Consider the following 21,189-nt stretch of genomic DNA (forward strand, 5'->3'; position numbering starts at 1 on the left):
GAGAGTAGGATTATTAATGACTTGACTGAGAGTTGAAAACAATATAAATAAGCATGGATTCCATTAAACAAACTCTGATCAATCACTCGTCAAAATTCGTTGGCTAATAAATCTCTTTTTCCCCAACTGCAATCTACGTATAAAATGTAAGTAACAAGACTTAAAAAGCGGAAAAAAAAACGCTTATTCTCTTTGTGTTAATTTCTATCGTTCTTTGTTTACATATAATTACGTGCTGTGCATGAGTAGTCCATCGAGACCTATGCTTCTTCTTCTTTTTTTTTTTTTTTTCCTTTCTTTCTTTTTGAAGAATTCATGTTATATGTTAATGAGATAACAGATGATTTGGAGTTTCAATTGTTTGCTTTCGTGTAACGTTTTTTTTTATTTTAAATTACGTATTAATTTTAAATTTAAATTAGATTTTTCAATTTATAACAATCCATATGGGATCGACTTCGTTACTATTATTCTATCTCTAGATTTGTGCACTGACGAGTATATTAAAATTTTCACAACACTTTTATCATTTTGCTTAGGGAAAGTGGAATCCTCATCGTTATTTTTCCCTTTTAGAAAAGAAAAGAAAAGAAATAAATAAATATCAAATTTTCTTATTTCCTATTTGTATTTTTCTTTCCTTCCCTTAGAAAGATAGGATTATCACTGACTTGACTAAGAGTTGAATAACATATAAATAAGTATTGATTGCATTAACAAATCCAATCAATCACACATTAAAATTCATCAGCTAAATCTCTTTTCTCCCCCGCTGCTGAAGTCTACACATTAATGTAAGCAATAAGACTTTCAGAGAAAGTAAAGAAGAAAAAACTCATTCTCTTTGCATAAATTTCTATTTACGTGCATGATTAATTTTATTCGTTCTATTTTTATTCAGGTATTAATTTAATTTGAAAGTATAGCTCAATTGTTTGTTTCGTGAAACGCTTTTTTTTTTTTTTTTTTTTCCCTATATGAAAAGTGGTTCAATTGTTTGTTTAATTATTGCAGGCACTTGACAAATTTAGATTCAACTAATTAGAATGGCAGTAATAGTAATTATTACGGCGGTAGTACTTGTTGCCATACTTTTGATCAGATTTATATTTGAGCAAGAGCAAGATTCTGAAGCGCATCATCATCACGTACGTAGTTAATTGCTTACCATCATTATATGTAAATACTTTGTTTATCATTATTATTATTATTATTATTATTATTTTGTTGCCACAGAAAAAACATGTGTGTCTTTCTTTTGTGTGAGTATGATTATTTGTTTATTTATTAATAGTATAATTTTTACATGATGCTCAGACTCAGGGATTAGATTTCAGCGACAATAACGTGGGTCAATATTCAAATTATCCACCAGCAACACAATTTGAGTACTCGGAAAAGGTCAGCTGAGAAATTATTCATAAAATTTGATGACAATCAATAGATTGGATTTTATTAATTAATTTTGTGTTGTTAATATTTATAATTTACTGTGACTCCATATGGCTGAACCCTTAATTTTTTACATATATATTTTAGGAAATTATTATTCCCGTTACTATTATTATTATTATTATTATTATTATTATGATGTCAGAGATGGACATGTTTGTTTTGAATATATTATATATATATATATATATATTTTAATTTTTGCAGGATAATATGTTTGAAAACGGAAATATTAAAGGATCACACGGTTACACGTCCATCAGTACTGGTACTACTGACGATGCCAACTATCAATATAACAATATGGTGGTGGGTTTTGTCTTTCTTAATTTCTTAATAATATTAATTGATTTATGTATATAATATTCTGTTCTTTGATTCATAATTACTGATTTATTATACCTGTGCAGGATAATAGATTCATAAAAGAGAATAATGGACAAATTACTGATTATAAAGATAACTTTTTGAGGGATTACATATTTGAAAACTGTAACAACAGCAACTACAAGGGACAAAATCACACCTCTCCCCCTCACCCCTGCTACAATTATAAGATGGTGGGTTCTTTTAACATTATATTATGTATTTTTATTTTTTTTTTGTTTCTTTACTCTTAAATGTAGTTTCATATTATATATATATATATGTATATATATATATATTCATTATTATTTTTTTTTTACAGAACCAGACAACATCGTCTTCTAATAACAATAATCATGCAAGCAATGGAGGTTTTACTCGTAACTATTGTTGCAACTGTCATCGTTATCAAGTATGTGTGTGTGTATATTACTAAATTAAATTACATACATGACTTTCAATTTTTTTATGAATTAATATTGTTTTATCATAATTAATTAATTAATTAATTAGTTGTTGGTGTATATATATTGTTTTGTGGGCACCAATTGAAACAGGTTATTACAGAGGAAGAATTTATTAATCTTGGTGATGGCCGACGTCTTTGTCGAAATTGTTACTCAATATCAATGAAGGATGCTGAGGACTGCAAATTACTTTTTCATTTAGTTCGTAAATTCTTCGGATTATTTGATCTTAAACTCGATGAGCGCCCTATTTTGTTGACGGACGAATATGAGATCATGAGGCTGCGAGGATTAAAAGTACGTAACTTTAACTTAGGCATCGTCATGTTAATCAAACGTTTTTTTTTTCTCTATTTCATCTATATATCTATATCTTTCTGGTTTTTTTTTTGTTTTTAAATTTGTTTCTTATTTATCTATAGGAAAGGGCCAACGGTGTATTTGCAAGTAAAGAAAGTTGGGTCGGCATAACAACAACGAGGGTAAGAATTTCGCTCATCTTATTAGACACTTATGATTTATGTCTATTCTTTTGTTGTTTTTATTTTCATCAACAAACAGTCACATTAGTAATCGTATAACTTTGACCAATATACCTTGCTGCTTCTATTGTTTATTAACCATAATTTATGAAAGCGCATGCCATAGGAAACATATTGTAAATATCTATAAATATTTTGAGCTTTTTTTCCCTCTCTTTTTGAGACAAGTAGCGAATATTATGTTCTTTTATTCTTTATAGCGAAAGGAGTTGGGAAGAAGTTGTTAATAATAAGATTATTGAAAAAAATAGGTAAAAGAAATATCCTGTAAATATTTAATGTAATTGCTAAGTTAAAAGCTAAGATGAGTAGCGGATCTTCGTTCAATAATTTTCGTTAAATTTCTCTCTTATTTTGTTCTATAATATATATTGTAATTACCTTTTCCAATGGAATTTTAAAATAGATTGAAAGCTGGTCTTTGGAAGGAGGGGAGATTAAAAAAATTACAGTGCCGCAAAAGAAGACCAATAAAGAGGCTTGGGTTTTACTAACGTTCGGTTATCCCAAGTAATTTTTATTTCTCTCTCTCTTTCTCTCTCTATACATACATACATACGTACATATATATATATATATATATATATATATATGCACTTTTTTCCTTTTTTTTATAAAATATAATGAAGCATTCAGTCTTGTATTAGTTTAAATTTATAAGATTAAATTTCCTATATAAAGGGTTAAGACTGGAGCAACCTTGGCGCACGAAATGATGCATTCGTGGTTCTATAGTAACGGTCTTAGAGGTAAGTTAATTTGTCATTTAGAAAAAAAGACCTTAATTTTGCTTAATCTTTGATTAAGGTTTTTAAGCTGGGAATCTATTAAGTGTACGTCTCGCATCATCATCATCATCATTTGTTTCTGATAAATAACTGTGTAATAACGCAGGTACTAGAAAATTGAAAAAAAATGTGGAAGAGGGAATTTGCCAGGTGATGTCCGTTAGATGGACTGATTGGTACATAGCTAATGAATATGATAGTGATGATCAATTTGTTCAAAAATTAATACCATTTTATGAAGCTTGTCGGGCACAGACGGATGGGTACAAAGAAGCTTGGGATGTAGTTCAGAAACATGGCTTAATGCCTACGTTGAAACAACTTGTCAAAACTAGAAAATACCCCAAGCGTTAGGCTCTTGCAGTTGTGAGACAGACAATAACTGATTATAATTTTATGTAGTAACTTTCCTTTAGTCTTCCCGTCACCATTTCTTTAATTTCAATTTTTTTTTTCCCCAAGACCTGAGACACAGCTAGAGTGCAAGGGCGGGTTTTTGGGTCACCATTGCAATTTCATAGAAGCATCACAACAGAAGATGCGTACTTCTGGGGAAAAAAAAGATAAAAAAATAAAACCAATTCTCAAGGATACATGTTTCTGCATTTCACCACTAGAAATTACAAATTACAGACGGGCTTGGTTCTATACAATAAGTTTTTTGAAGTAACTGTTGTCATAAATACACTCAAATCTGAAAGTAGCAGCTCTACAGCAATTCAAGGAACATACATATGAAGGCACGAGCTTCAGTAATCAGGAATGGAAGCAAAGCGGTATCCTTCAGCACCCCTCCAGGAGTAATATGCTATCCTGGTCTCATAGAAGCCTACAACAATAAGAGCAATGTCGTCTTTGTTAGCACAAATCCCCAAAAATGTCGCTTTCATTGTGTAAAGTCATAACTTCACGAAATTACAGTGCCGCATAATCAATCATACAGAAATTGAACAAAGCAAGAAACAGACAGCAAAGCTTCACACTTTGTTCTGTAGTCTGTTACAGAGAACATTGATAAATTAAAGGTGTATTTCACAAGATAGCAGCAAATCAAACTCCAAAGAAGCCACATCCATGTAGACCAGTTTCAGAAATAAGAAGGAAAACTAATAACAGAAGACAACTCCATGTATTTGACTATTTTGGAGGTTTTTGCAGATACATTTTACTAGATCTTTCTGTAGAGCCTTGCTCCAGCTTCCGAAATTGGAATCTCATCATTGCCAGTTCCAATCCAAAAACTGGTTCAAACTCATAAGAAAAACCAAGATTCTTAGGAGCGTAAGAACACATTTTAAGCACCTTGAAAAATAGAAGGGATTCCAAACAGTTTCAAGGTACTAAATCGACAATAAAATTGACAGCAAACATAGTGGAGAAAAGCTGCACAATGTTTACCAATACATCAAGTGATGGTGGTCTAACAGCACTTGTCTCAACTCTCAAGAGCTACAAATTGTGTTAGGTGATAAAGCATTAAATTGAAGAGGCTAACCTCAGTAATACACTTAATCTGAAACAAAAGTTCAATGTTTCAAGCAACAAAGGCAGTAGGACGTGGTTTGCAAGCACAAGGAGTAACTGCACAATATGTGTTTGATTTCATCTTTCAAAGAATTAAGGTACCCACAATAAGCTAATTTTTCAGTGCTTTCCAGGTTCAAAACACTTTAGAAGGTGGGACAACCAAAATACCGGTAAATTTTTGCTTCAGAGCTCTGCTAAAATTTACAATAGCCAAAACATGTGGCCTAGATCACAAAAAAAAAAAAATAATAAAATAAAATCTGAGAAAATACAGGAATACAATATATGTCACAATGAATATCAGCCATTGTCGTTTGAAAAGAATCAAAGTTCAAGAGTAGAACTCAAGACCAGCATCTTAGAATTGATTACTCTACAATTAATTTATTAGGCATTTCGGTTATGACAAAAATGCCGCGACGTACCTGGGAGGAACGCAAGGATTCCAAGGACGAGCAGACCAAAAGCTTGGGCCGTCTCTCCACCCATGTGACCAGTGAAGATGAACAAGGAAAGAAAGAGAAGCAACAATCCAAGACAAAGCAAGAAAAGGGCAAGAGCAATGGACTTCCATGGGATCTTATCAAAGGCTTTTGGGGAATAATCAAATCTAGGATCGTAACGTCGACTCCTACTACCATCATATTCATCATCGTCATCAGTTGAAAGTCTGCTGTATTGAACATTGCGCCGAGACGCCATATATGCAAACGAAGTGCACGCCAAACTCTTCAAGCGTTCAATCTCAAATCACACAAACAAACAAATTTCAACTATGATGTAATTATTATTTTACAAAAAGTTTTATCTTTTTTTTTCCCCTCAAGCAGCAACACGCTTATTAACAAAATGAGAGAGAAAAAAATTGAATTACTTCATCTATCATAGTTTCTACAACTCAGCCATAAAATTTTCATATATTGTTTTTAATTTTTTAAATATCGTCGAACACGGCTCTCATCACAGCAATAAGGATTCAAATTTTTTTTTTTTTGGGTAATTTCAGAATCTTTACAAACCCTGGATCTCAAACATCAAATCTATTCAACCAATAAACGAGCGATTGGGTGCGAGAGGACTCACCGCAACGTGTCCGGCGTGGCGTTTGGCTTTGGGAGAGGAGGAGAACGACACGAGACGACGCGCGGAGTTTGCTAGGTGCCGAGATTTGAATGTAAAGACGACAGTGCTGGTTGTCTCTTGACTTTCTGTGCGTGGAGCAGTGCGGGACTGATCTGGACCGTCGATTTTAGCCAGATGATCGTTTCCTCCGGGTCCCGCTCTCGCCAGGTAGTGTTAGCAATAGTTAGAGGATAGCCGTCAGTCACGACTCATGAGGACGACATGCCGTTTAAACAGTAGCTAACACTATAATCTCACAGATGATCTTATCATTCAGATCCCTGATCTATTTCTTTTTTATAAATTATAATCAAAGCACATATAGCTTGTCTAATTGTATTAAATAAATCTGTACGGTTAATTTTCCACAAATACCTTTACCGCATCATCTTATATGTTTTGAACTGATTACTGATTAATATGTATTCCGGTGATTATAAGAAATTCAACAATATGATAGGAATTTCAAGTAAAATTACATGCTACAAACTTAGAATATAAAGTTTACATATTTTATGATTAACAACAAAAGCCTAACTGATAAATATCAGGTGATAATCATATGATACAGAATAATTACAATAAATACACCATTAATTAGGATATATGCGTGGGTAGATGAGATACTCCACCTTGTGTTTGAAGGTTAGTGACTTACCATCTAAAAAAGGATTCGAATAGCAAATATTCTTTTACGGATGCTCGTTGTTGCTTACGACAACAACCAGCTTAAACTTCATCTGAAAGTTCACAAATGTTAGGCAACAAATCAAAATTAGCTAATAAAAACACATATTACAAAGGACAATGCGCATTCATACAGTTTGGATTTGGCTCAGAGAACTTTCTTTTAGGTCACGTGGGCATCAATTAAGTATGTCACTCATCAATCGGTTAAGTTCTACCATATGACAAATATGTCCCATGACGCAAAAACAGCACACAAAAAGCTAGTTTGATCCAACAACTTTATTCCCCCCTTTCAACTCTTTTTTTTTTTTTTTTGGTTTTTGTTTTCGTCCAGAAACAAAAATAAAATAAAAATAAAGTCCAAAGATTCAACTTGTCACTCTCAAAACCCTCGATCGCTAAGCCCAATACTTTACCACTTCAATGGCCTCTCACAATCACCACCACCACCATCACCATCACCAGCAGCAGCTGAACTGCGCTGGAGGCACCACCAACTGTTGCTGCAGCAGCTGTTGCAGCCACCCTTCTCCTCAGCCAACGGAGCCACTTCTCCAAGCCATTGCCTCTCAACTCTTCCAACAACAACAGCACCAGCAACAGCCAGGATCTTGTTGCCAAGGCCGGACTCACATAACTCGTCAAAGTCAAAATTTTCGCCAAAAAATTCAAAATTTTCATCATCACCAACAAGAAAAATTCGTTCTTTCATCTCTTCTTAGCCGTATTGATGCTCTCGAAGCCTCCCTGCAAAACTTTTCTTTATCCTCCACATCTTTTTCTTTAAGAGATATGGCAGCTCGTGTGATTCAAACCCATTTTCGGGCATTTCTTGTGAGGAGATCCAGAACCCTTAGGAAGCTCAAAGAGCTTGCTTTGATCAAATCTGCCTTCAACTCTCTTAAATCATCGGTTTCCAACAAAACGCATTTTGATTTTCATGTTGTTTCTCAGAAAGCCTTGGACTTGCTTCTCATACTTGACTCTCTTCAGGTATATGAATGATGGGTATTGCTTAGTTTGTTAAGTTCTTGTGCTTTATTTTGTTGGCCTTTTTATGAGTGGATTTGTTTGCAGGGTGGTGATCCAATGATCAGAGGTGGGAAAAGGTCGGTAAGCAAAGATTTGATTAAGTTTTTGGAGTTTGTTGATGGGTTTGCTGCGAAAAGGCATGAAATTTCAACTAAAGCCGCAAAGAATGTCAGATTTGTTGGGAATAGTATTAAACCTAGGGATTTTAGGACTAATGGAGGATATTTGAGTGGGGATCAGGCTGAAGTAATGAGCAAGGTGAGGGACAGAATTGAAAAGATACATGCGTTTTCGAGGGTTATTAAAAGTGAGGATGAAGATGTGGAGCTCGAAAGTTTTCATGAAGATAGCATTATCATTGAAAGATAATGCATTATGTTATTTCCTATTTGTATTTTTCTTTCCTTCCCTTAGAAAGATAGCATTATCATTGACTTGACTGAGAGTTGAAGACAATATAAATAAGCATGGATTCCATTAAACAAACTCTGATCAATCACTCGTCAAAATTCGTTGGCTAATAAATCTCTTTTTCCCCAACTGCAATCTACGTATAAAATGTAAGTAACAAGACTAAAAAAGCGGAAAAAAAAACGCTTATTCTCTTTGTGTTAATTTCTATCTTTCTTTGTTTACGTATAATTACGTGCTGTGCATGAGTAGTCCATCGAGACCTATGCTTCTTTTTTTTTCCTTTCTTTCTTTTTGAAGAATTCATGTTATATGTTAATGAGATAACAGATGATTTGTAGTTTCCATTGTTTGTTTTTGTGCAACGTTTTTTTATATAATTACGTATGAAAAGTGGTTCAATTGTTTGTTTAATTCTTGCAGGCATTCATAAAAATTTAGCTTTAAATAATTACGATGACAATAATAGCAATGATAATGGTGGCAGTACTTGTTCCCATACTTACTCTCTGTTTTATAATTTGAGCAAGAACAAGATTCAGAAGCACCTTATGATCAGGTATATAGCTAATTGCGTACAGTCATTACATGTAAATACTTGTTTTATTATTATTATTTTGTTGCCACAGAAAAAACACGTGTGTCTTTCTTTTGTGTGAGTATGATTATTTGTTTATTTATTAATAGTATAATTTTTACTTGATGCTCAGACCCCCAGGGATTAGATTTCAGCGACAATAACGTGGGTCAATATTCAAATTATAATTACGTATAATTACATGTAAATACGTTTTTTTTTCAACAATTCAAATTATAATTATTAAGACCAAATTATACCTATAATGAATACATGAATACAATATATATCAAACGAATATATGAAAGTCGGCTATTAACTCTAGTGCTTAGAAGATTCAAGATTAAGATCAAACAAAGAAAGAAACAGAAGCAATATTGATATAGTTATTTTTAATTATTTTTTTAGTATTGTCTTCATAAAGTGGAATCCTTAACCTTATTTTTCCATTTCAGGAAAGTAAAAATATAGGCAATTCCACGTAACTTAACGTCTGGCGAATATAATTATTTTTAATTTTGTCTTGGTGCTTTAAGGAAAGCGGAATCCTTAATATTTTTTTTAATTTTGGAAAACCAAAGTTTGATTAAAAAAACTGACGAAAGCCTTCCTATTTTCCTAATTTCCTTACGAGAGGTACAATTGAACAAAATAAATCAAACAAGCCTTCCTATTTTCCTAAGCCTGCCAGGTACAATTTCCCAGCACGCGGCCTAAGATATCACGAATCAAAATTAATTATGCCAAGAATACGGGAATACAATAATATCAAACAAGATGTAACCTGATAAACCAACACATCTAACAAGGAATAACAGTTAAAATAACAGATTTGCGCTACATCAAGACCAGCATTTTATAACTGATCGCCATACATGTGATTGATCATGCATGCGAAAGATCCAATTATTTTAATTATTTTTTAACTTTTTGATGAGCATAATTTATATACATATTTTACCTTTTATTATATATTTGCTAGTTATTTTTATTTTTTATTTTTAATTAATTGTATTATTTTATTGAATAGGAAATTAATTGGAGATTGCGGATAAAAAGGCCATGAAGAAGTTCAAATTGAGAATGAATAAATATTAAATTAGAAGATAAAAATACAGTCAAGAATTGATAGAACCGAATGGAAGAAATCAAAGCAATTAATCCAATTGGGAAATGTTGAATAATTAAAGCAATTAAAAGATTTAATTTTTTCAACAATTGGAGTGCACGTGCATGGCATTGTAAAAGTGGAAAGCACACACTAAAGGGGCCCGCAATTGACTTTCAAAAGTTGGAATTAATGGCTTATGGTGACGTTAAATTGGAAAAGGATTTCAATTAGAATTGAAAAAGGATTTCTTTAGAATTGTTGGAGAAGAATTCGGTCAACTAGCATTATAAAAGGAGGGCCGCCAAAGGACAAGAGAGAAGAAGAATAGCGAGAGCAGCAACAATTCGGCTGAGAAATTATTCAAATTATTAATTGGATTATTAATGACTTATTTTCCTAATTTCCTTACGAGAGTAGGATTATTAATGACTTGACTGAGAGTTGAAAACAATATAAATAAGCATGGATTCCATTAAACAAACTCTGATCAATCACTCGTCAAAATTCGTTGGCTAATAAATCTCTTTTTCCCCAACTGCAATCTACGTATAAAATGTAAGTAACAAGACTTAAAAAGCGGAAAAAAAAACGCTTATTCTCTTTGTGTTAATTTCTATCGTTCTTTGTTTACATATAATTACGTGCTGTGCATGAGTAGTCCATCGAGACCTATGCTTCTTCTTCTTTTTTTTTTTTTTTTCCTTTCTTTCTTTTTGAAGAATTCATGTTATATGTTAATGAGATAACAGATGATTTGGAGTTTCAATTGTTTGCTTTCGTGTAACGTTTTTTTTTATTTTAAATTACGTATTAATTTTAAATTTAAATTAGATTTTTCAATTTATAACAATCCATATGGGATCGACTTCGTTACTATTATTCTATCTCTAGATTTGTGCACTGACGAGTATATTAAAATTTTCACAACACTTTTATCATTTTGCTTAGGGAAAGTGGAATCCTCATCGTTATTTTTCCCTTTTAGAAAAGAAAAGAAAAGAAATAAATAAATATCAAATTTTCTTATTTCCTATTTGTATTTTTCTTTCCTTCCCTTAGAAAGATAGGATTATCACTGACTTGACTAAGAGTTGAATAACATATAAATAAGTATTGATTGCATTAACAAATCCAATCAATCACACATTAAAATTCATCAGCTAAATCTCTTTTCTCCCCCGCTGCTGAAGTCTACACATTAATGTAAGCAATAAGACTTTCAGAGAAAGTAAAGAAGAAAAAACTCATTCTCTTTGCATAAATTTCTATTTACGTGCATGATTAATTTTATTCGTTCTATTTTTATTCAGGTATTAATTTAATTTGAAAGTATAGCTCAATTGTTTGTTTCGTGAAACGCTTTTTTTTTTTTTTTTTTTTTCCCTATATGAAAAGTGGTTCAATTGTTTGTTTAATTATTGCAGGCACTTGACAAATTTAGATTCAACTAATTAGAATGGCAGTAATAGTAATTATTACGGCGGTAGTACTTGTTGCCATACTTTTGATCAGATTTATATTTGAGCAAGAGCAAGATTCTGAAGCGCATCATCATCACGTACGTAGTTAATTGCTTACCATCATTATATGTAAATACTTTGTTTATCATTATTATTATTATTATTATTATTATTTTGTTGCCACAGAAAAAACATGTGTGTCTTTCTTTTGTGTGAGTATGATTATTTGTTTATTTATTAATAGTATAATTTTTACATGATGCTCAGACTCAGGGATTAGATTTCAGCGACAATAACGTGGGTCAATATTCAAATTATCCACCAGCAACACAATTTGAGTACTCGGAAAAGGTCAGCTGAGAAATTATTCATAAAATTTGATGACAATCAATAGATTGGATTTTATTAATTAATTTTGTGTTGTTAATATTTATAATTTACTGTGACTCCATATGGCTGAACCCTTAATTTTTTACATATATATTTTAGGAAATTATTATTCCCGTTACTATTATTATTATTATTATTATTATTATTATGATGTCAGAGATGGACATGTTTGTTTTGAATATATTATATATATATATATATATATTTTAATTTTTGCAGGATAATATGTTTGAAAACGGAAATATTAAAGGATCACACGGTTACACGTCCATCAGTACTGGTACTACTGACGATGCCAACTATCAATATAACAATATGGTGGTGGGTTTTGTCTTTCTTAATTTCTTAATAATATTAATTGATTTATGTATATAATATTCTGTTCTTTGATTCATAATTACTGATTTATTATACCTGTGCAGGATAATAGATTCATAAAAGAGAATAATGGACAAATTACTGATTATAAAGATAACTTTTTGAGGGATTACATATTTGAAAACTGTAACAACAGCAACTACAAGGGACAAAATCACACCTCTCCCCCTCACCCCTGCTACAATTATAAGATGGTGGGTTCTTTTAACATTATATTATGTATTTTTATTTTTTTTTTGTTTCTTTACTCTTAAATGTAGTTTCATATTATATATATATATATATGTATATATATATATATTCATTATTATTTTTTTTTTACAGAACCAGACAACATCGTCTTCTAATAACAATAATCATGCAAGCAATGGAGGTTTTACTTGTAACTATTGTTGCAACTGTCATCGTTATCAAGTATGTGTGTGTGTATATTACTAAATTAAATTACATACATGACTTTCAATTTTTTTATGAATTAATATTGTTTTATCATAATTAATTAATTAATTAATTAGTTGTTGGTGTATATATATTGTTTTGTGGGCACCAATTGAAACAGGTTATTACAGAGGAAGAATTTATTAATCTTGAGGATGGCCGACGTCTTTGTCGAAATTGTTACTCAATATCAATGAAGGATGCTGAGGACTGCAAATTACTTTTTCATTTAGTTCGTAAATTCTTCGGATTATTTGATCTTAAACTCGATGAGCGCCCTATTTTGTTGACGGACGAATATGAGATCATGAGGCTGCGAAGATTAAAAGTACGTAACTCTAACTTAGGCATCGTCATGTTAATCAAACGTTTTTTTTTTTTTTTTCTCTATTTCATCTATATATCTATATCTTTCTGGTTTTTTTTTTTTGTTTTTAAATTTGTTTCTTATTTATCTATAGGAAAGGGCCAACGGTGTATTTGCAGGTAAAGAAAGTTGGGTCGGTATAACAACAACGAGGGTAAGAATTTCGCTCATCTTATTAGACACTTATGATTTATGTCTGTTCTTTTGTTGTTTTTATTTTCATCAACAAACAGTCACATTAGTAATCGTATAACTTTGACCAATATACCTTGCTGCTTCTATTGTTTATTAACCATAATTTATGAAAGCGCATGCCATAGGAAACATATTGTAAATATCTATAAATATTTTGAGCTTTTTTTCCCTCTCTTTTTGAGACAAGTAGCAAATATTATGTTCTTTTATTCTTTATAGCGAAAGGAGTTGGGAAGAAGTTGTTAATAATAAGATTATTGAGAAAAATAGGTAAAAGAAATATCCTGTAAATATTTAATGTAATTGCTAAGTTAAAAGCTAAGATGAGTAGCGGATCTTCGTCCAATAATTTTCGTTAAATTTCTCTCTTATTTTGTTCTATAATATATATTGTAATTACCTTTTCCAATGGAATTTTAAAATAGATTGAAAGCTGGTCTTTGGAAGGAGGGGAGATTAAAAAAATTACAGTGCCGCAAAAGAAGACCAATAAAGAGGCTTGGGTTTTACTAACGTTCGGTTATCCCAAGTAATTTTTATTTCTCTCTCTCTTTCTCTCTCTATACATACATACGTACATATATATATATATATATATATATATATGCACTTTTTTTCCTTTTTTTTATTAAATATAATGAAGCATTCAGTCTTGTATTAGTTTAAATTTATAAGATTAAATTTCCTATATAAAGGGTTAAGACTGGAGCAACCTTGGCGCACGAAATGATGCATTCGTGGTTCTATAGTAACGGTCTTAGAGGTAAGTTAATTTGTCATTTAGAAAAAAAGACCTTAATTTTGCTTAATCTTTGATTAAGGTTTTAAGCTGGGAATCTATTAAGTGTACGTCTCGCATCATCATCATCATCATTTGTTTCTGATAAATAACTGTGTAATAACGCAGGTACTAGAAAATTGAAAAAAAATGTGGAAGAGGGAATTTGCCAGGTGATGTCCGTCAGATGGACTGATTGGTACATAGCTAATAAATATGATAGTGATGATCAATTTGTTCAAAAATTAATACCATTTTATCAAGCTTGTCTGGCACAGACGGATGGGTACAAAGAAGCTTGGGATGTAGTTCAGAAACATGGCTTAATGCCTACGTTGAAACAACTTGTCAAAACTAGAAAATACCCCAAGCGTTAGGCTCTTGCAGTTGTGAGACAGACAATAACTGATTATAATTTTATATAGTAACTTTCCTTTAGTCTTCCCGTCACCATTTCTTTAATTTCAATTTTTTTTTTCCCCAAGACCTGAGACACAGCTAGAGTGCAAGGGCGGGTTTTTGGGTCACCATTGCAATTTCATAGAAGCATCACAACAGAAGATGCGTACTTCTGGGGAAAAAAAGATAAAAAAATAAAACCAATTCTCAAGGATACATGTTTCTGCATTTCACCACTAGAAATTACAAATTACAGACGGGTTTGGTTCTATACAATAAGTTTTTTGAAGTAACTGTTGTCATAAATACACTCAAATCTGAAAGTAGCAGCTCTACAGCAATTCAAGGAACATACATATGAAGGCACGAGCTTCAGTAATCAGGAATGGAAGCAAAGCGGTATCCTTCAGCACCCCTCCAGGAGTAATATGCTATCCTGGTCTCATAGAAGCCTACAACAATAAGAGCAATGTCGTCTTTGTTAGCACAAATCCCCAAAAATGTCGCTTTCATTGTGTAAAGTCATAACTTCACGAAATTACAGTGCCGCATAATCAATCATACAGAAATTGAACAAAGCAAGAAACAGACAGCAAAGCTTCACACTTTGTTCTGTAGTCTGTTACAGAGAACATTGATAAATTAAAGGTGTATTTCACAAGATAGCAGCAAATCAAACTCCAAAGAAGCCACATCCATGTAGACCAGTTTCAGAAATAAGAAGGAAAACTAATAACAGAAGACAACTCCATGTATTTGACTATTTTGGAGGTTTTTGCAGATACATTTTACTAGATCTTTCTGTAGAGCCTTGCTCCAGCTTCCGAAATTGGAATCTCATCATTGCCAGTTCCAATCCAAAAACTGGTTCAAACTCATAAGAAAAACCAAGATTCTTAGGAGCGTAAGAACACATTTTAAGCACCTTGAAAAATAGAAGGGATTCCAAACAGTTTCAAGGTACTAAATCGACAATAAAATTGACAGCAAACATAGTGGAGAAAAGCTGCACAATGTTTACCAATACATCAAGTGATGGTGGTCTAACAGCACTTGTCTCAACTCTCAAGAGCTACAAATTGTGTTAGGTGATAAAGCATTAAATTGAAGAGGCTAACCTCAGTAATACACTTAATCTGAAACAAAAGTTCAATGTTTCAAGCAACAAAGGCAGTAGGACGTGGTTTGCAAGCACAAGGAGTAACTGCACAATATGTGTTTGATTTCATCTTTCAAAGAATTAAGGTACCCACAATAAGCTAATTTTTCAGTGCTTTCCAGGTTCAAAACAATTTAGAAGGTGGGACAACCAAAATACCGGTAAATTTTTGCTTCAGAGCTCTGCTAAAATTTACAATAGCCAAAACATGTGGCCTAGATCACAAAAAAAAAAAAATAATAAAATAAAATCTGAGAAAATACAGGAATACAATATATGTCACAATGAATATCAGCCATTGTCGTTTGAAAAGAATCAAAGTTCAAGAGTAGAACTCAAGACCAGCATCTTAGAATTGATTACTCTACAATTAATTTATTAGGCATTTCGGTTATGACAAAAATGCCGCGACGTACCTGGGAGGAACGCAAGGATTCCAAGGACGAGCAGACCAAAAGCTTGGGCCGTCTCTCCACCCATGTGACCAGTGAAGATGAACAAGGAAAGAAAGAGAAGCAACAATCCAAGACAAAGCAAGAAAAGGGCAAGAGCAATGGACTTCCATGGGATCTTATCAAAGGCTTTTGGGGAATAATCAAATCTAGGATCGTAACGTCGACTCCTACTACCATCATATTCATCATCGTCATCAGTTGAAAGTCTGCTGTATTGAACATTGCGCCGAGACGCCATATATGCAAACGAAGTGCACGCCAAACTCTTCAAGCGTTCAATCTCAAATCACACAAACAAACAAATTTCAACTATGATGTAATTATTATTTTACAAAAAGTTTTATCTTTTTTTTTCCCCTCAAGCAGCAACACGCTTATTAACAAAATGAGAGAGAAAAAAATTGAATTACTTCATCTATATCATAGTTTCTACAACTCAGCCATAAAATTTTCATATATTGTTTTTAATTTTTTAAATATCGTCGAACACGGCTCTCATCACAGCAATAAGGATTCAAATTTTTTTTTTTTTGGGTAATTTCAGAATCTTTACAAACCCTGGATCTCAAACATCAAATCTATTCAACCAATAAACGAGCGATTGGGTGCGAGAGGACTCACCGCAACGTGTCCGGCGTGGCGTTTGGCTTTGGGAGAGGAGGAGAACGACACGAGACGACGCGCGGAGTTTGCTAGGTGCCGAGATTTGAATGTAAAGACGACAGTGCTGGTTGTCTCTTGACTTTCTGTGCGTGGAGCACTGCGGGACTGATCTGGACCGTCGATTTTAGCCAGATGATCGTTTCCTCCGGGTCCCGCTCTCGCCAGGTAGTGTTAGCAATAGTTAGAGGATAGCCGTCAGTCACGACTCATGAGGACGACATGCCGTTTAAACAGTAGCTAACACTATAATCTCACAGATGATCTTATCATTCAGATCCCTGATCTATTTCTTTTTTATAAATTATAATCAAAGCACATATAGCTTGTCTAATTGTATTAAATAAATCTGTACGGTTAATTTTCCACAAATACCTTTACCGCATCATCTTATATGTTTTGAACTGATTACTGATTAATATGTATTCCGGTGATTATAAGAAATTCAACAATATGATAGGAATTTCAAGTAAAATTACATGCTACAAACTTAGAATATAAAGTTTACATATTTTATGATTAACAACAAAAGCCTAACTGATAAATATCAGGTGATAATCATATGATACAGAATAATTACAATAAATACACCATTAATTAGGATATATGCGTGGGTAGATGAGATACTCCACCTTGTGTTTGAAGGTTAGTGACTTACCATCTAAAAAAGGATTCGAATAGCAAATATTCTTTTACGGATGCTCGTTGTTGCTTACGACAACAACCAGCTTAAACTTCATCTGAAAGTTCACAAATGTTAGGCAACAAATCAAAATTAGCTAATAAAAACACATATTACAAAGGACAATGCGCATTCATACAGTTTGGATTTGGCTCAGAGAACTTTCTTTTAGGTCACGTGGGCATCAATTAAGTATGTCACTCATCAATCGGTTAAGTTCTACCATATGACAAATATGTCCCATGACGCAAAAACAGCACACAAAAAGCTAGTTTGATCCAACAACTTTATTCCCCCCTTTCAACTCTTTTTTTTTTTTTTTTGGTTTTTGTTTTCGTCCAGAAACAAAAATAAAATAAAAATAAAGTCCAAAGATTCAACTTGTCACTCTCAAAACCCTCGATCGCTAAGCCCAATACTTTACCACTTCAATGGCCTCTCACAATCACCACCACCACCATCACCATCACCAGCAGCAGCTGAACTGCGCTGGAGGCACCACCAACTGTTGCTGCAGCAGCTGTTGCAGCCACCCTTCTCCTCAGCCAACGGAGCCACTTCTCCAAGCCATTGCCTCTCAACTCTTCCAACAACAACAGCACCAGCAACAGCCAGGATCTTGTTGCCAAGGCCGGACTCACATAACTCGTCAAAGTCAAAATTTTCGCCAAAAAATTCAAAATTTTCATCATCACCAACAAGAAAAATTCGTTCTTTCATCTCTTCTTAGCCGTATTGATGCTCTCGAAGCCTCCCTGCAAAACTTTTCTTTATCCTCCACATCTTTTTCTTTAAGAGATATGGCAGCTCGTGTGATTCAAACCCATTTTCGGGCATTTCTTGTGAGGAGATCCAGAACCCTTAGGAAGCTCAAAGAGCTTGCTTTGATCAAATCTGCCTTCAACTCTCTTAAATCATCGGTTTCCAACAAAACGCATTTTGATTTTCATGTTGTTTCTCAGAAAGCCTTGGACTTGCTTCTCATACTTGACTCTCTTCAGGTATATGAATGATGGGCATTGCTTAGTTTGTTAAGTTCTTGTGCTTTATTTTGTTGGCCTTTTTATGAGTGGATTTGTTTGCAGGGTGGTGATCCAATGATCAGAGATGGGAAAAGGTCGGTAAGCAAAGATTTGATTAAGTTTTTGGAGTTTGTTGATGGGTTTGTTGCGAAAAGGCATGAAATTTCAACTAAAGCCGCTAAGAATGTCAGATTTGTTGGGAATAGTATTAAACCTAGGAATTTTAGGACTAATGGAGGATATTTGAGTGGGGATCAGGCTGAAGTAATGAGCAAGGTGAGGGACAGAATTGAAAAGATACATGCGTTTTCGAGGGTTATTAAAAGTGAGTATGAAGATGTGGAGCTCGAAAGTTTTCATGAAGTTATTGATGGTGATGATGAGGAAGAAAACCCTAGCGTTTACGGAAGCAAAAATGGGGTTTTGGTGAAAAGGTATGTTGTGGCTCAACCTAAAGTGAAGAAAAATGTGACCTTTGCAGAGAATGGGAATGTGTATAGGTTTATTGACAATGGCAATGGCAAGTCAAATGGGTCAATTTCAAGTGGGGACGGTACTTTAACTGATGAAAGTGCTTCAAGTGATGGTAATGGACAGGGCATTGAAGTTAAAGAGATTAACGATTTACCTAAGGAGACTGAGGATGAGAAGGAGTTGTACTTCGAAAATGGAGTATGGATGCAGAGCCCTGATGGAGAAAGAAACCCCAGAAGAAGTATGAAGGCTGAAGGTAGAAATGAGATTGATGGGGACTATAAAGTTGAAGATGGGCAGTTTGTGTTCTCTGCTCCAATGCCCGTGAAGATGGAATCCAGAGCTGATTTGATGAAGAAGAGAAAGGCGTTGAAGATTGTCGCATAAGAGGCCATCCTAAATGGGGTTTTAGGATTTTGTCGTCTTTAAATTTCTGTGGCTGTTCGGTGGATATTAAAATCAACTTTCATGTTGCCACTCTAATTGTTTGTTTAGGTCTTCAGTTACCATGGTAGAGGTGGAATGGGACTTTGTTATTTCGGTTAGGAGGTTAGTGACTGTAACAGTCCCCTGGCCCAACAAGCTTGTAATTTTCACCGGATAATAATTCTTGAAATTGTGATTGGCTTTCTTCTGCTGAATTTTGTTTCTCATGAACTCAACTGAAAGAAAGTATTGTTATACCCTGAAGATTTGGTGCATTCAGATGTTTGTGAAACAAAAATTCCCGAAGAACCAAGCAAGAAGTATTCAACTCAAATTAATTACTGATGATTACCATAAAATTTGTAAAGACAAATTCGAGCAAAACATATCTCATCTCAACTGAAAGTAATGCATGATACATAAATTACTGAAATTGCACAGCCAATTCTGCAAGTTTAGAATTTTGTTCTCCAAGGAAAAAAAAAAATTCTTATTAGGCAGGTACTGTGAAGGTTGAACACCATCTCTTCAAACGATGAACAAAACTTAGTATACTGGCCTGAATCTTTCCACCACAAGTGTAAATGACTATTGTGTGATCCTGTCCAGGGCATTCACAATTAGTGCACAAGTAACTCAGCTTGAAGACTGGTCCAATGCAGATTTAGAGATACTATTTTCTGCACAAGATTATCCTGTTTTGGCATTTTGGTGGTCTGAAGGAGGCAGCACTGATGAACCGTCTACTTGACTAGCAATCGTGGTGTTGTCGTGAAGGCCAGTGCTGGCATGGTTTCAAGTCTTGGGGCATTCATATTATTTAAACAGCTAGCACAACCTTAAAACTATGGTCAGACGCCATCCCTTTCTCGGCACATTTAACAGCCTCCTGATACAAAACATCAAAATATGAGTTCTTGCCTTTTGGTAAGCTACCTTGTAGCTCAACAGAGATCATCGTATCCATGTCAGCCTCATCCTTCGCATCTGTACTCCATTGCTTTAAAATATAATGCTGTGGAAGCATAAAGATATTTGTCTAAACGCTGCAATTACATGTCTGCAGAGGATCCCTTCGAACTCAAACATCTTGCAACTACAGTTAGCTATTTGCACTGCTGTAGTGATTGCAGAATCATAGTCAGTTATGATGAAGCCTGGTTGCCATCCAGACATTGCCTCAAGCCAACTTGTGAAGAGCCATGTGAATGTAGATTCAGTCGCATCAGCGAGCAATGCACCGCCAAATACTACTGACTGCTCATGATGATGCACTCCAGTAAAAGGAGCAAATGGCATTTTATATTGATTCACTTGATACATCATATCCAAAGCTACAGCATCACAGAAACAATTATATGCAATCCTCGATCAAGTGTCAACCCAAAAAGCACTACTCAGCCTGTCTTCTTCAACCTGTATCGTATAATAAAAACCAGGATCTCTACTTTGCATTACTTTAAAAAATCCAAGGAGACTTTGGCATCTATTCTGAAAGTGCTTAAGCGACCTTCACCAATGTAATTAATACCATTTTATGGAGCAAGTTCCATTTTTCCAAAACCGTTGTAATCTTCAGCCAACACATTCAAAGAAGCAGTCAATCCTGCTCCCATGGAACCAAAAGAGCTACTCAACGACTTATACTTGAATCACATTCCTGCTTATGTGACCGAAGAAAATGCCTCATTGCAGGGGTAACGAGCTGACGTTTATGGTACTTCTCTAATTTCGCTACATACCACTTCCCACTACCCCTTCTCCTCACAGTCATTAATGCTTTACAGACTCCTCTTCCATTTGTTTCTTTTTTTAAATTTA

General features: G+C 33.8%; 4 protein-coding genes and 1 long non-coding RNA gene across 8 annotated transcripts; 3 read left to right on the forward strand and 2 right to left on the reverse strand.

Annotated features, from left to right (window-relative positions):
* Positions 1-1,289: 1,289 nt before the first annotated feature.
* LOC107177594 (protein DA1-like) lies at positions 1,290-4,155 on the forward strand. The gene is made up of 9 exons (XM_052443081.1): positions 1,290-1,401; positions 1,660-1,761; positions 1,863-2,012; positions 2,141-2,230; positions 2,376-2,582; positions 2,708-2,767; positions 3,234-3,337; positions 3,509-3,576; positions 3,722-4,155. The coding sequence occupies exons 2-9, from the start codon at positions 1,666-1,668 to the stop codon at positions 3,967-3,969; spliced, it is 1,023 nt and encodes a 340-aa protein (XP_052299041.1). The 5' UTR covers positions 1,290-1,401; positions 1,660-1,665; the 3' UTR covers positions 3,970-4,155.
* Positions 4,156-4,196: 41 nt separating this feature from the next.
* LOC102614647 (uncharacterized) lies at positions 4,197-16,867 on the reverse strand. Of its 2 annotated transcripts, none has more exons than XM_052443082.1 (3): positions 16,726-16,867; positions 5,568-5,886; positions 4,197-4,444 (listed from the first exon to the last, which is right to left on the reverse strand). In XM_052443082.1, exons 2-3 carry the CDS (start codon positions 5,842-5,844, stop codon positions 4,365-4,367), a joined length of 357 nt encoding a protein of 118 aa, XP_052299042.1. In that variant the 5' UTR covers positions 5,845-5,886; positions 16,726-16,867; the 3' UTR covers positions 4,197-4,364. The 2 variants fall into 2 exon arrangements, with proteins under 2 accessions (XP_052299042.1, XP_006482682.1); XM_006482619.4 differs by lacking the exon at positions 16,726-16,867 and adding an exon at positions 6,226-6,428.
* Positions 7,208-19,583, forward strand: LOC102613679 (BAG family molecular chaperone regulator 8, chloroplastic). Of its 3 annotated transcripts, XM_052443080.1 has the most exons (3): positions 7,208-7,788; positions 18,409-18,447; positions 18,532-19,583. In XM_052443080.1, the coding sequence occupies exons 1-3, from the start codon at positions 7,378-7,380 to the stop codon at positions 19,327-19,329; spliced, it is 1,248 nt and encodes a 415-aa protein (XP_052299040.1). In that variant the 5' UTR covers positions 7,208-7,377; the 3' UTR covers positions 19,330-19,583. The 3 variants fall into 3 exon arrangements, with proteins under 3 accessions (XP_052299040.1, XP_052299039.1, XP_006482679.2); XM_052443079.1 differs by lacking the exon at positions 18,409-18,447 and having other exon boundaries at positions 7,211-7,947; XM_006482616.3 differs by lacking the exon at positions 7,208-7,788 and having other exon boundaries at positions 17,737-18,447.
* Positions 11,465-12,710, forward strand: LOC127902954 (uncharacterized). Its single transcript, XR_008055622.1, has 4 exons — positions 11,465-11,896; positions 12,155-12,256; positions 12,358-12,507; positions 12,638-12,710. It is a non-coding gene; the product is annotated as an uncharacterized LOC127902954 (long non-coding RNA).
* LOC102613067 (uncharacterized) lies at positions 14,695-16,867 on the reverse strand. Its single transcript, XM_006495254.4, has 3 exons — positions 16,726-16,867; positions 16,066-16,384; positions 14,695-14,942 (listed from the first exon to the last, which is right to left on the reverse strand). Exons 2-3 carry the CDS (start codon positions 16,340-16,342, stop codon positions 14,863-14,865), a joined length of 357 nt encoding a protein of 118 aa, XP_006495317.1. The 5' UTR covers positions 16,343-16,384; positions 16,726-16,867; the 3' UTR covers positions 14,695-14,862.
* Positions 19,584-21,189: the final 1,606 nt, after the last annotated feature.

This window comes from Citrus sinensis, chromosome 6 (genome assembly GCF_022201045.2).
Source record: "Citrus sinensis cultivar Valencia sweet orange chromosome 6, DVS_A1.0, whole genome shotgun sequence".
Lineage (NCBI taxonomy): Eukaryota > Viridiplantae > Streptophyta > Magnoliopsida > Sapindales > Rutaceae > Citrus > Citrus sinensis.

Excerpts from the sequence above, each read along its gene's own strand:
- LOC107177594 (XM_052443081.1), top strand. The coding sequence starts at position 1,666 with ATGTTTGAAAACGGAAATATTAAAGGATCACACGGTTACACGTCCATC. Across the intron at positions 1,762-1,862 it reads ATCAATATAACAATATGGTG|GATAATAGATTCATAAAAGA; the intron begins GTGGGTTTTGTC and ends ATACCTGTGCAG. Across the intron at positions 2,583-2,707 it reads TGAGGCTGCGAGGATTAAAA|GAAAGGGCCAACGGTGTATT; the intron begins GTACGTAACTTT and ends ATTTATCTATAG.
- LOC102613679 (XM_052443079.1), top strand. The coding sequence starts at position 7,378 with ATGGCCTCTCACAATCACCACCACCACCATCACCATCACCAGCAGCAG. Across the intron at positions 7,948-18,531 it reads TCATACTTGACTCTCTTCAG|GGTGGTGATCCAATGATCAG; the intron begins GTATATGAATGA and ends ATTTGTTTGCAG.
- LOC102613067 (XM_006495254.4), bottom strand. The coding sequence starts at position 16,342 with ATGGCGTCTCGGCGCAATGTTCAATACAGCAGACTTTCAACTGATGAC. Across the intron at positions 14,943-16,065 it reads AATCCTTGCGTTCCTCCCAG|GCTTCTATGAGACCAGGATA; the intron begins GTACGTCGCGGC and ends TTATTGTTGTAG.
- LOC102614647 (XM_052443082.1), bottom strand. The coding sequence starts at position 5,844 with ATGGCGTCTCGGCGCAATGTTCAATACAGCAGACTTTCAACTGATGAC. Across the intron at positions 4,445-5,567 it reads AATCCTTGCGTTCCTCCCAG|GCTTCTATGAGACCAGGATA; the intron begins GTACGTCGCGGC and ends TTATTGTTGTAG.